The sequence below is a fragment of the Hypoxylon trugodes genome, assembly GCF_022578975.1.
Source record: "Hypoxylon trugodes strain CBS 135444 unplaced genomic scaffold F4822scaffold_5, whole genome shotgun sequence".
Taxonomy (NCBI): domain Eukaryota; kingdom Fungi; phylum Ascomycota; class Sordariomycetes; order Xylariales; family Hypoxylaceae; genus Hypoxylon; species Hypoxylon trugodes.
Window position 1 is genome coordinate 1,786,094 of NW_026250020.1, and position 12,844 is coordinate 1,798,937.

Below are 12,844 nucleotides of genomic sequence, written 5' to 3' on the forward strand. Positions count from 1 at the left end.
GTGGGCAAGAATCGGGGGTTTATCTACGTGCTACCATTGCAGAAAACGCGATTACGTATAGATAATTGATCTTCAGAAGCAAAATGCTGTAATTCTAATTGGACAGTGACGTTTATTTTAGCCCATTCTAAATATATTTTATGATTAATTACTTTCTATATCATTGGGACTTATTCGCAGTATACAATAGACACAATACCTTATTAGGTATCGTCCTTGAAGGTAGAGTCGGAGTATATCTACACTCCGAGGCTGATCGGCGACTAAAGGAAAGATTATTCGTGTGGGATTTGTACGATCGAGTGTAATACGTCGTTCACGTTAAGAGTGATATACCAGCGGCATAAGAAAAGGTCAGAAATATCACTCAGAATGATCAAGGATTTTTCATTCGGTCCCTATCTGAATGCAACTGCAAGCGAAATTCTGAACCATAACCGTCCCAATGCTACGCCGAGGACCAAATGCCTGAATCCATCAAATCCCCATCCGCAATCCATCTGGTCCGTCAATCCCTATTGTCGACCATTGACCGAGCATCATCTTATTCATGGTATCGTGAGATTGATGGTTTAATCCGAGGCACCGACAGCTCGGGCTACATCAAATGTGTCAGCATCCTCCAATCCCAAAATATTTTCCAGGTCCAAGAGGAACATACTGTAGATCTTCATTTTGCTGTGTGTAACGACGGGCTTGATCTGCCCCTTCTCCTCAAGATCCTTTAGGCATTGTCGGGCCAGCGAGCCGTTGATCTTTAGTCTGTCGACGAGGGTAGCGACTGTGACGAGACGGTAGGACTGGACATCTTTGTAGAGCTTTTCGGAGGTGGTCTTGTCGAGCAGGACAGCGTGTTGCGCCTTGTCCTTGACTATAGGTATAACAGGTTAGTTCGGATGCTTCAGATGTATCGTGTGGGAGTTTCGGTGGTCTCTTCTTGAAAAGCGCCCATTGCGAAATTTCGAGGTACTTGCCTTTGCCCCTGTGATGCGAAAGTTAGTTAAATGCCTACGAAGAATTAATAAATCACATATGATACGTACTTTGACCACTTCTTCTTCTGCTTCTTCGCACCAGTCGCTGCGGGAGCCATTTTGTCTGATTTTTGATATTGGCGTTGCAGTTGTAAAGGATGTGTGAAGGTGGAGGGGCGACCAAATAATGAATTTTAGAATGTTCGCTTCAGCATTGTGGGCTCAAATTTATTCTCACGTGACTTCAAACTTATGATTAGGTAATTACCAGTTTGTGGACGCCCCACCCGTACGTAGTTACACAAAATCCTTATCTCTTATCACGTCTTGTCCAACTTCACCCCACTCTTGACATATTATTCCAGCAGACTAGTTTTAGTTGATGAACCTTCTATTTAATAATTGTAAACTGGCTGCAAAACTCGAGCATCAAAAACAAGCCATTACACCCCCCTTTCAAAATACAATCCACGTAGCAAAGGCCAACTTGTGAACTAGACTTGTGCAAGTTCATAGGGATTACGAAGGGTCAAGAGTCGATAAGGGCCTCACATCAAAATCAAAATAATAAGGCAAATCTTTGTAGATAATTCATCGCGGAGCTGGCACTATAAATCAGGAGATACATGTACCGAGAAGAGCATAAGATATCTGATAGTTAGTCTCCTCCCGCCCAGAGCAAGATGTTAGGTTCCTTGTTTGCCTTTCCTAGATGCTTTAGCAACTGCTAGGTGCATCTCGTTGAGCATTGTGACGAAAAACTCCACACGAAGAGCCTTGCATATGATTTTATCCAGTGGGCGAGTCTCCGGTTTCTGCGTTTTAGCCATGGCACATGCGTTGAGTACGACATGAATCCCAATATCAAGGTCGCAGGAGGCTTGGCTCTCAAGGACTTTAACTTCTCGTGCAGCAATGTCCTTTGGAATCCAATCTTCATCACTTGGAATCCATGTCGAGAGCAAGGCTACTGCCGCGCGTAATCTATGCTCGCTTCCCGTAGAGTCAACGAAAGTAATTGGATATGAGGCTTTAAAGCGTGTCGGGTTCACGTAGCAAAGAAGGCACCAGCCATCGTCGACGCACAGAGGTACGACAATACCCCCAAAATCATGCAGTAACATGCTTTCATTCGCGGGTTCAGAAAGTTCAGCTTCTCCTAGGATAAGCCAGTCGTCCGGTAGTCTCTGGAGTATTAGATGTTGAATGATATCCTCCTCTAACTTCCCAGCCACAAGCTGAAGCAATGAGCTCGGCGCGAGACGTGATCCCGGACTTAGTTGTCTTATTTGGTTGGGCTGTCCACAATAAGAGAGTGGTGTTGTTTCGGGCGTCAAATGATGCTTGACCATGACGAGCCTTCGGGAATATGAGGATATTCCGTCCAATGAATATTCTTTAAAGATCGGGGTTAGCTGTTTTATGATGGTTTCTTGCGAAACCCCAGATCCTCGAAGACTAGAGAGCAGTGAAGACCCAACCGCTTTTGACAATGAACAGAAGAATTCGCCTAAGTCAGTCTTCTCCAGGAGACTTCTTACGGCCGCCCAAACGCAGCTCATACCTTCGGGATCGTCAACTGATTTCCCCATACAGAGGTAGAGTTCGCGGAGTGGGAACAAGGCAAGAAATGGTTCTCCTCCAAAATCGTTGGTAAGGGAGGAGAGATACCAGCCATTCTCTATAATGTTATACCATTTGTCTCTCGTTGTGGTTCCCACATCCGAATCCACGAGCTCCTGGCATAGTTTAGTTTTGAGCTGTGTTGTGGATACCCGTTTCTTCTATGAGGCGGCCTCCACCTTCTCTTCATACTTCTTGTAGCATTGGACAGCCACGAAGGCCATAACTATGTAGAAAGCATGGTGTCCTGATCCGGCCTTCTTTGCAGCATTCCACGACTTCACCACTTCTTTTGTTGTATTTGTTTCTGGGAACGTGATCATTGGGCCACCTTCTAGTGTCTTTGCTAGCCGCTCGACGCGATGGCATAGAAATGGTGGATTCAGTAGCTTGATGAATTTGTAGAGAGTTTCTGCGTCTTGACCCCACTCTTTCATTGGTTTCATTTTTCTAACTTTTAGCTTGCTGCGAAAAAACTCGTCCTTGCTCATGAATGTCGGGGCCCATACACATGAATATGGTTTTGTGAATCTAATATCCACTGTGATGCATCCGGGGTTATGACGATCACCACTTTCGAATGTCGATGAGTGCTGTGCCGAAATAGTTGGCGTGGTCGTTTCCGAGGACTCTGAATTAACTGGACGTACTAATCTACTCATTCCTAGGGCTCGGGGTGTATGGTGGCGCATCAATGGGTCCTGTGGTGGCACTTGGGCGGTCACCATATGGGTTTGGGTAGGTGTCGGTATGTTGGCTGGGGTACTTGTGCTGGAACTTTCAGTGGTGCTTTCGGGTTGGCTTTGCTGTGTTTGGTCTATCATAGTGAGAAGTTCCTTGAACATGTCTACGTAGATTCCACGAGAATCGTCGTTCGCTTTAATAAAACTCAATATCATTGTCCTGTCTAGTTGGCTGAATAACTTTTCCTGAATAGATTGGGGATCTTCTCTTTGTAATATTGTATCTACCACCACGTCAGGGTCAAGACTCATAATTCTCGATGTTGCCTCCTTTTTAATGATATCCTCTAGAGCGGAGAGTGTTCCGTTGTTTAGAGAGCTCGCCATATTGAACCAATACGTGAGTCAAGACTAGAGTGACAGATTCTGGTCCCTACTTGACGAGGCGCAGGGGCACAAAATATGACTTTAAAATCTTCCCATCTGCTTTAGTAGCCTTGGCCTAAGCGTGGCTGGCAGCTAGCCTTCCCCTTGTGCATATAAGTTGGCTACAAGAAAGCCGATATGCTTTTCAATGAAGAGATACTGACTTATCTTCAAAGGTTGGAGTGCTGATGAACTGATAAGCCGTGAAATAGTAGCTGGAAGGAAGGGTGGATATGTAGGTCGCGTGCGACGGTTTGATGTTGATCTTCCAACCTAGGAATCTATGGTGAGCAATCAGAGGGGAAAATAATAACATTTGATAACTCATATTTCTTACCACGTATGATATCCCACGGCTACCGGTAGTGGTTAGAGAAGCCGCGCAGAGGATATAAGAAAATAGTGTCAGACGACTTGTGCAGTTTGGGTTTCGATGATGAATTAAAGGCACTTAATACGCGACGTGGAAGATACCTAGAGGGAAACTTCGAAAGCTAGCAGCCTCGAATTGCGTTATGATTTCGATGTGGATGATTTGTTCTAGTTATTTTTGTGGACGATGTAAAATTTGAAATATGAATAGGGCTTGCTTAGAGGATCTGAGAGATATTTACACACTCACATAATGTAGGAGCTGCTAGTGAGACAAAGTCGAAGAGGATGCGAGTGCTCTTGCCTCTAAAGGTGTAGCAAAACCGGCAGGCTGGGACCAACCACATGTGCACGGAAGGCGAATAGACCGGCATGGCCTACCCAGAGTATCTTGTTGAGGGAGGTACGTAATAGAGAAAACAACAACCGGAAGCAGCATATGGTATTGTTATCCGCACTAATGTTCGTATATCTATGTCAGTTCCTGAGTCTTGGAAAGGAATGGTTGTCGCTAGACAAGTTATCACAGATAAGTATTTCGTTCACGGCCATATTATTATTGCTGTTCTATTTCATCCTGTGCATCAACCGCACGACTCACGATGTCGCGAGATTAATTCCCGACGTCGCCTTTTATCATTTTATAATCGCACTTTCTAGATGGCAGGCGTATAGATATAGTATATTCTAGTCAATGGTAAGCAATGCATTGCTTATTGGTCTTTTTTTCAAGAAACCAAACTAATATTCTTCAAAAGTTATCATGACTTGCCTAGAGACATCGAGGCAAATCCCAACCCCAATGACTCTGAGGATATGTATCGTATTTTGTGCCCCAAGCCCTCATTGATTTCTGGAAGCCCGAGCGGGGATCGACTCGTTGCATATTGCCTGTGTAACCGCGTCTTTAAAGAAAGAGATGCTGGCCTAGCTCAACCGGTCTCTTGGTCAAGAATGATGATTATCTTCGTCGTAATCAACTTATTGAAGAGTCTGCGACAGCCTTAGAGTCTAATCGAACCACCGAGAATTTGAATGAGAAGGATCAATAAGAGGACATGATTGTTGGGAGGGTACTTGCGCTTGCGTGGTTTACGGAGTAACAAAACGGCTGGATTGATGTTATGAGTGAGACACGCAGCCACGATCCTCCAATCATCAGCCTCAATACCATGTACTCAGGTACCACAAACGGCAAGATGTGATTGGATACCGTCTTTAGCGTCTTGGCACCTGTACCCCACCACCTACCAAATAGGGAAATTTTAATAGGGATAATGGAGATTCTGTTGGAACTGCGCATCCAACAGCTTAAACTTCAAACTTTTTTATTTTATTTTATTTTATTTTCCCTTTTAAAAAGCATCCTGTCATCTTGTGGCCGTAGGGGGATGTCCGGACTTTGGCAAGATCGCATACTTTTGGGAAAAGGGTTCTCGATACAATGAGATAAACCTTAGTCTACCTATTTAATTAATTGCGTGGAATCCAACTTCTTAACTTCTTTCATTCCCTTGCTCGAGTTACCCTTTATCGAATCTCATGGTGGAACGCGTGGCCTTGGCGTACTGTATTCGGTCATCTTTAGGCAACCAACACGCGACCTTCTAACTGTTCAACTTTCTTTTAACAGATTGCCTTTTCTCACTTGTATACTGCCGAGTCCGCGCGCTCTTTTTCCGAGTCCAATATGCCGAAACACGGCCCAGCCTTAGGGTTGCGAGTAGGACCTCGAAGAATCACCTTTCTCCTCGTATTCGTCGGTCTTTTCGCCTTATTCACCCTCCTATTCACATTACCCAATGGCATACCGACAGGCCCCAGCCTCTCAAAATCGATCGCCGACCACAAATTCTCCTTGCCGAAGTACGGGGACAAATTCTCGTCGAGTATTCTAAACCCCTTCCGACCGGTTTCGCATAAGCCCCCGGAGCAGAAAAACTCGACATATGGTGGAAGCTCGTGGTACTCGAATTGGAATTGGAGAAGTCCTTTCTCTTCGTCTATCACATTAGACGAGAACCGATCCCTTCTTCCGCCCCTGAAGGATAGGGCTCCTATCTACTGCTATTATGATACTACGATCCCAAAGGAGGCGCCGACGAAAGAGGCAGAGAGTGCGATATTGCTGACATGGCGACGTGCTTGGTGGGCACAGGGGTTCAAGCCCATTATCCTGAGTACAGCGGAGGCTATGAACAACCCACTCTACGACGAGCTTCAGAGGTTGGACGTGGAGCCGAGCTTTAAGAAAGATATGATGCGTTGGCTTGCGTGGGAAAACATGGGTGGAGGTCTCTTATCGCACCACCTATTGTTCCCAATGGCTGCTCACGAGGATCCCTTACTCGCATTTCTGCGAAGAGGAGAATACCCCGGCTTGACGAGGTGGGAGGGGTTCGATAATGCTCTGTTCGCTGGTCCGAAGGGTCAGATCGCAGAAGCCATTACTCAAGCTCTCCGGAACCCCAAGAACAAGGCGGCTAAAGATTTTGTGGCTGCGGTCACTGGTGAAACTTTCCGAGTTGATCCGTCGCACGATTCACTCGCTTACTACGATGCTATCACCGTTGGAAAGAACTACCAAAAGGTTGCGGAAGAAACGACAGCGGATCATAATAAGGGCATTAAAAGCTTGAATCTGCTTATCAACTCTCATTTACATAATACCTGGCAAGATATTTTCAGCAGTGGTATTGCGGTTCTGAAACCTATGCCTGCTCATACCACGCACATGATTGAACCCGCCTTGGACTTGGCGGCCCGGCTCGCGGCCTGCAGCGATTCTCCAATGCCGTCATCATGCCCACCGAACCTCCCAAAGTGCACACCCTGTGTTTCGTCGCATCCCATGAAGGTTGGATCACCAGCTCGGTATCGCAACACGACTAGTCTATATACTATAGGCACTGTACCTCACCCATACACCCTACGAACAGTAGACAGTCTACGGGAAACAATGGATATATCGTTCATAAGGCGAGGCATCAAGAGGCGCGACGAATGGCTCTACTTAGTCTTCCAAGAACTTCTAGGTACCGGGATATCCAGTTCCGTACGCGTAGTCAAGTTCAAAGATGCCGTAGCTGGCGAATATGCGACTTCGCATTCTCTCTGGTTGACCGCTGAGAAGGGGTCTGTTCCAGAAGATTTGGACTGGTGGTTCGGTTTTGACATCCCACACACAACCGACGATGGGAAATCAGAGACGCCGGTCCCTGGTCCGGAGCGCAGGCCGAAACCTCCACACGATCCCACTGACGGGCCGCTTCCCACTGAGGACGACCTATCGCGTGAACCGCGACTTTTGGAACGAGCGCGGGAGGTTGTGAAGAGCAAGGCTCAGGAAGAAGTGCGTGTTCGCAGTGCTATGGAAGCGTGGAATTTAGCCGATACGGAAGCATGGCGATTTGCGAGGGCTTTCCTGGCACGTTCTAGGGTAGAGAGGATGAAGTGGGAAGAAGAAGAGAGCAAATATGCTGGAGGTGTAGGCAGCGAGTCAGGACAAGGAAGGGGAAGCAGCTGGTTACGATGGGGAGATGATGAGGAGAAAGATTGAAAATCAATCTGAAGGGATATATAGAAAGAAAAGAAAAGAAAAGATAGGAAGTCCACGACGTGTACGGATGACAATGGTAATGGAGGTGCATTCAAGCTCGAAATTCATTATCTGTCTTATTTGATGCTCCTGGTAGCATGGAGTTGGCGCGTTACGGATGGTTTGTTAGACTAGGTAGATTCTGGTAGATATCTGCTGGTTGTTGCAGCTGTATTTTAAATGAAAGCTATTCAATAATGAGCATCTCGTTCTGATCAAGTATATATGTGTACCTGAGTAATTAGGTGAGTGAGGAGCCAAGCTGTTGAGAGCTGGCTCGAATATAGGGATGTTGAATTCCGTGAAAAGAAACGATAAGGATAAAAAAGACGCAAAACGGCGAACGAAATATTTCATCTTTCAGAAGTCTTAGACCGCGATAGTGTCGCCGCCCATTTCGCCGCTGAGTTCTCGTGACGTGACACCACGTCTGGTCAAACCGACGGCTAAACTATCAGCACCTCCAGGACCATTCCCTTCATTAATAACTGAGTTGCCGCCGTTCGCGGGGATTTTCCCTCGGTTGTGGATCGATAGAGGAGTCGCCGATTCGAGATGTGATTGCAAAGCACGTTTAGCCGCTTCGACCACCTTTTCGGCATGCTTCAAGGCATCTCTCAGCGCTTGAGTAGTAACATCCTCACGAGGAGAATCTACTTTCGTCGATGGACCACCATTATGGGGTATAGTACTGCTACCATTTCCAGGATCAGCCTCCTCCCCGACATCGGTATTACGCCGTCGGCGGTTTTCTTGCTCCTCGAGCAGCTCGTGGATATGTCCGTTAAGCCATACGCCGTTAAGCTGTGCTTTGGTCATATCTTTGGCCCCACTAATACGACCACGACAGGTTGGTTTGCCGCACAGACAGTCGAAAGGTTGGGCCATGTCCCATTCTGTGGATGGGTAGAAGAACTATAGTAGAGGTAAGCTTTGGCGGGATGGAAGTAGCGGGCTTACCAGCGTTGGTGTTAGGCAACGGACGGTTAATTCTTCACCGGCTTGAAGGCCATTAGGCCCCGCGATGATGTTAAAGTTAGCCGTGTCGAAAATGAGCGATGGCTCGCACGAATGGTTGATGTATAGCAGGTCGCTATTCAGGTTCAGATGTTTGTTCCGGCCGCACTGTACCGTCGCGTACGTTGGAACTTCGGCGATGGTGCACGGAGGGAAGTCCATCTTCGCGTACAAGCCGAAAGGTGGTAGCGAGATTTTGGACAGGCTTTTAGATGTGAATTCATGCATGTTGACGATCACATCCTGGATGTCGGGGTGCGAAGGCTGGTTCCAGTGTGGAGTCAGAGGCGCCATGGTCGATGGATCTTTAACCCTCGGTTATTCTCGTATCTTTAATAAGTTAAGTGTGTTTGTATTGTATTGAACTCCTCCTCGAAATCACCGGAAGTGAAGAGTGAAGCAGTATCTGGTACGCAGTTTGTTATGTGTAAGTGTCTCAAGATGAAGATGATGAGATGGGATGAATCAGCGTTTAGCATAATCCCTCACCGTTATCTATGTAGATAGACTATGCGTGCGTCTTTGGAGAAGAGTCTAGAGCTCTTACAGTAACCCGGAAGAGGGGAGCGAAATCCGCAACGGGGACCCCATTTTCTCGTCGGCAATGGCGTCACTTCCCCAGAGAGACCTCGCTTCTAAAGTTATGCCAAGGGTTCTTTCGGAGTTCAATTCCAACCGCCAACCGGGGCACGCAAGCGAGCATCGAGGTTGTCTGCTTTCTGCTTTGACTGCCAGACCATTCTCAAAGTACTTGGCTACACCCTCGTAAGCTCTTCCCAAGTGCTTGGATTCTCGAGACGCAGCCCTACGCTTTCGGTTATGTACATTAGAACCCGGCGAATTTTAGCGGGGATATATGGAGATGGATGTAGATATAAAGCAGTGAGAAATCGACCGATCCATGACGATTGGCCAGGTCCGGGGGGGCAAGGGTGTTCACCCCTTAGAGCCTATCACAGGCTATTCATTGCCCAAAGTGGGCAACGACTCCTGCAAGAAACAGCCCTAGCTCGATACGGACACAGGTCTAAGTTAGCGTAGATACAGGGGTACGGGGTAGGGTGATAGGGCTCAGCAGGTACACCTACCGAGCATTTGCTACGGGCGGTACATCGCCTCTACCTTCGACTCTGCCTTAGTCTACATCCCGTTATCCAGTTTTTTGGGCAACTAAACCCCCCGCTCAGGTGATCCCAAAACAAACCTTATCCGAGCGTTGGCTAGGTTAAGGGGTGGTGGTACAATACCTACTTGCTCTTTCTTTCCTTACCTACCACCACTACCAGCCTCCCACCTGCCTGCCTACCTACCTGCTTACCTCTTTTTGCTTTACCTGCGTACGCGCTTTGCCTGCTTGCTTCCACCCTTCCTTCCTTCGCTATCGTTCGCATCATGTTGCATTGATGAGTTAGGTAGGAGCGAGTAGAAAAGGGTTAACCGAAATGTGACCCCCATCCATGCAAAGTAGAGATTGTACCAAATCTAATTACATACAGGTACGATACATGTACACTCATACTATGGGTACATACATAGCCGTATGTAGGTACTCTGGTACTTTGCAACGTGTAAATGCGAACACGGCTCAGGGGTTTTTCTTTTTCCCTGTACATCTCCACTTAACTTACATACCTACAGTACTTTCTACATGTACTCGTTCACCTTTTCGGACAATCACCGAGATATCTCTCATGCGACACTTTGCTTCGCTTTGAAAAAGGAATTATCCGTTTCGACTAGGCATAGACGCTTGACGAATTCGATGTTCTCAGACGTGTTTGTTGAGACCATGCTCCATGTCCAAGCTCAAATAATAAATAAAAAAGAGCTCCAAAGATGCCCAGCCAGGTGGTTGGGGCCCCAAACTAGGATAAGGGATAAGGTGAATTCTTCCTCGCGAAACGAGCGCACGCCATGCTGTGCTACATAGTACGCCCGGCTGAATTGGGTTAACCTATGGTTAAGTAGGCCCCCCGGAGAGGCTTGAGTGTATATCTAGAAAGAAGGCTTCCAGAAAAAAAAAAATGAAGATACATAACCAAAATACCAATGGCCGGCATGTCGTCTCCCAAAAGTGTGTCTGACAGCCCGTTCCCGGAATGCGGCTGACTCGATATTAGGCTACCCGTCTGTCGTGCAGAAAATCTAGCGAGAACCTCCCGCGATGCGGTGCTAGGATCTTCCTATGTATCGCCTAGTGTTATACAGTACGCGCGCATTGGTCCTGGCGATCGCGTGAAAGGTCCCACTGAACGGTTATTTCTGAAACATACGTATACCACTTGGCGCGGCACAGGCCAGCAACTCAGGTCCCAGCCAACGCCGGGCTAAAATGTCCATATCCATACCTTTACCTGCCTGTCTGGCAAGTGAGATCACCGTAGGCGGACGTACTATGGTAGTAGAGCTCGATATTGACCGTCCATCCAGGTTGTTGCTTGCGTCCAGACCCTGGAAAACCTGAGCCCTTTCGCTCAACTGATCTGGGGCACGGCTGCATCTCTCCGAAACTTACTAGATGGGCACTTCCGACCAATCCAAACTAGCCGCTGGCTGTATGGTTCAGTTGTCGCCAAAATCCTCCCATAGACACATTCGAATCAGGTGGAACTATACCTAGGTAAAGGCATTGATTCGTCCATATCAGGCTTTTGTTATACATATGTCGTAACCCTCCGAACGTCACCGGACCTACATTGGGATGGTTGCAGCGAGGTCAGCGGCGTGGGAGGAGCCCGTGTGCCGACATGATTTTCCCTAATACCCTATGGTCAGAATGACCTTGATTTAGAAGCTACAAGGTTGCACCAGGTCGGTTGGTATCCCTGCCATTAGCTATTCTCGCCAGGGAGAAGCACGCACACACAAGACGCTCCTCTGGCGGCTACGCTCGGGAGCCTGTGCGCTGAGGCGTCATCTGCCAGTTGTCTTCGAACGCTGTCTCGAGATGAAGACACCATCAACTAACCGAGTATCAAACTGTCATAAGGTTTCAATGCCGATCTATCACCACGTGTGTGGGTCAGCAAACACTCCTATAGGGAATTCGGTTTGCGTATGGCAACCATATGCCAGAAAAGAAGGCGTGACACTTGAACGGTGTGGCCGTGCCCAATAGTTATCAAGGACCTAGAACTGCGTCGGCCCGGAGCTTTGGGTGGGGGTTAGTCTGGAGAGGATGGATGGCCTGGTTCGTAGATAGGACGACGAAGTTCTTTAAAGGGTTGGCTTTCCCATGCCTTTCCCACAACCGTTTTTCTCGTGAGGAGAGTTGTCCCCGAATATCTTGTTCAGTGACCATTACCCTCATTATCGCTAACACCAACGCTCAAAATTTCACATCTCAAGTTCACATATTAAATATACAAAAATAAGATGGTTTCTAGTTCCATCCGCGAACAGCGAAACCCTGGAGAAAATCTCGTATTTATGGCCGGCGCAGAGGAGACCATCTGCTACCTAGCTCATAAGCCCGAACCACCACCCCGACCGGAACCTCCGACACCGAATCCACCCAGTCCCGATAACCGAAACAGCATAAACACGTGATGGGTAATTCGATATTCTCCCTCGAGGGCTAGTTCGTTATGAATCCCTTGAGGGTTAACTGTATTATGGGCGATGTAGGTAAGATATTTGATGCCTCCTAGCCGGCATCCTTAATTGATTGTATGCACATGACTCCTAATAATTCTTAGTTCCCCTTTACGAGACCTTGTACATATATGATATGGATACGAACTGCTAGCAGACCGGGCCGGACCCAAACTACATACCTCTACGACGTTCGTCACCCTACGGGTCTTCAACACTATTTTTCTCTTAAGCTGCGATTTTTGGGCATTTCTTCTTAAGCGATCCCCACTTCGGATTCTTTTTATCTGGCTGTCTGGAATACTGGCGTTATGAACAGCATTTTATTATATTTTTCCATGGGGATTTAGCATTTACACATTTTCACTCGCAAGGGAGATGCTGTTACGTTCTTTTCTTTTTTCTTTTTTTTTTCTTCTTTTCATACTCAGCAATTCATTGTTCATCAGCGCCCAGCATGCTTCGAAATTGGTATCTATGAGTCTCACAGGATCAGGCCAAGCTTTTCTTACCATGCATGCTTCTCAGCGCTATCATAGGCGTTACAAAGGCCATTA

General features: G+C 47.2%; 4 protein-coding genes across 4 annotated transcripts; 1 reads left to right on the top strand and 3 right to left on the bottom strand.

The window, feature by feature from the left end:
* Positions 1-105: 105 nt before the first annotated feature.
* F4822DRAFT_403612 (ribosomal protein S25) lies at positions 106-1,186 on the bottom strand. The gene is made up of 4 exons (XM_051458137.1): positions 1,044-1,186; positions 975-982; positions 662-871; positions 106-598 (listed from the first exon to the last, which is right to left on the bottom strand). Exons 1-4 carry the CDS (start codon positions 1,091-1,093, stop codon positions 573-575), a joined length of 294 nt encoding a protein of 97 aa, XP_051314480.1. The 5' UTR covers positions 1,094-1,186; the 3' UTR covers positions 106-572.
* A 474-nt stretch (positions 1,187-1,660) lies between these two features.
* F4822DRAFT_429324 (uncharacterized protein) lies at positions 1,661-3,667 on the bottom strand (the record flags this gene model as incomplete). Its single annotated transcript, XM_051461073.1, has 2 exons — positions 1,661-2,713; positions 2,777-3,667. The coding sequence occupies 2 exons, from the start codon at positions 3,665-3,667 to the stop codon at positions 1,661-1,663; spliced, it is 1,944 nt and encodes a 647-aa protein (XP_051314481.1).
* A 1,727-nt stretch (positions 3,668-5,394) lies between these two features.
* Positions 5,395-7,814, top strand: F4822DRAFT_403619 (uncharacterized protein). The gene is made up of 2 exons (XM_051458138.1): positions 5,395-5,643; positions 5,712-7,814. Exon 2 carries the CDS (start codon positions 5,769-5,771, stop codon positions 7,635-7,637), a length of 1,869 nt encoding a protein of 622 aa, XP_051314482.1. The 5' UTR covers positions 5,395-5,643; positions 5,712-5,768; the 3' UTR covers positions 7,638-7,814.
* Positions 7,815-9,538, bottom strand: F4822DRAFT_403621 (uncharacterized protein). Its single transcript, XM_051458139.1, has 2 exons — positions 8,661-9,538; positions 7,815-8,591 (listed from the first exon to the last, which is right to left on the bottom strand). The coding sequence occupies exons 1-2, from the start codon at positions 8,985-8,987 to the stop codon at positions 8,046-8,048; spliced, it is 873 nt and encodes a 290-aa protein (XP_051314483.1). The 5' UTR covers positions 8,988-9,538; the 3' UTR covers positions 7,815-8,045.
* Positions 9,539-12,844: the final 3,306 nt, after the last annotated feature.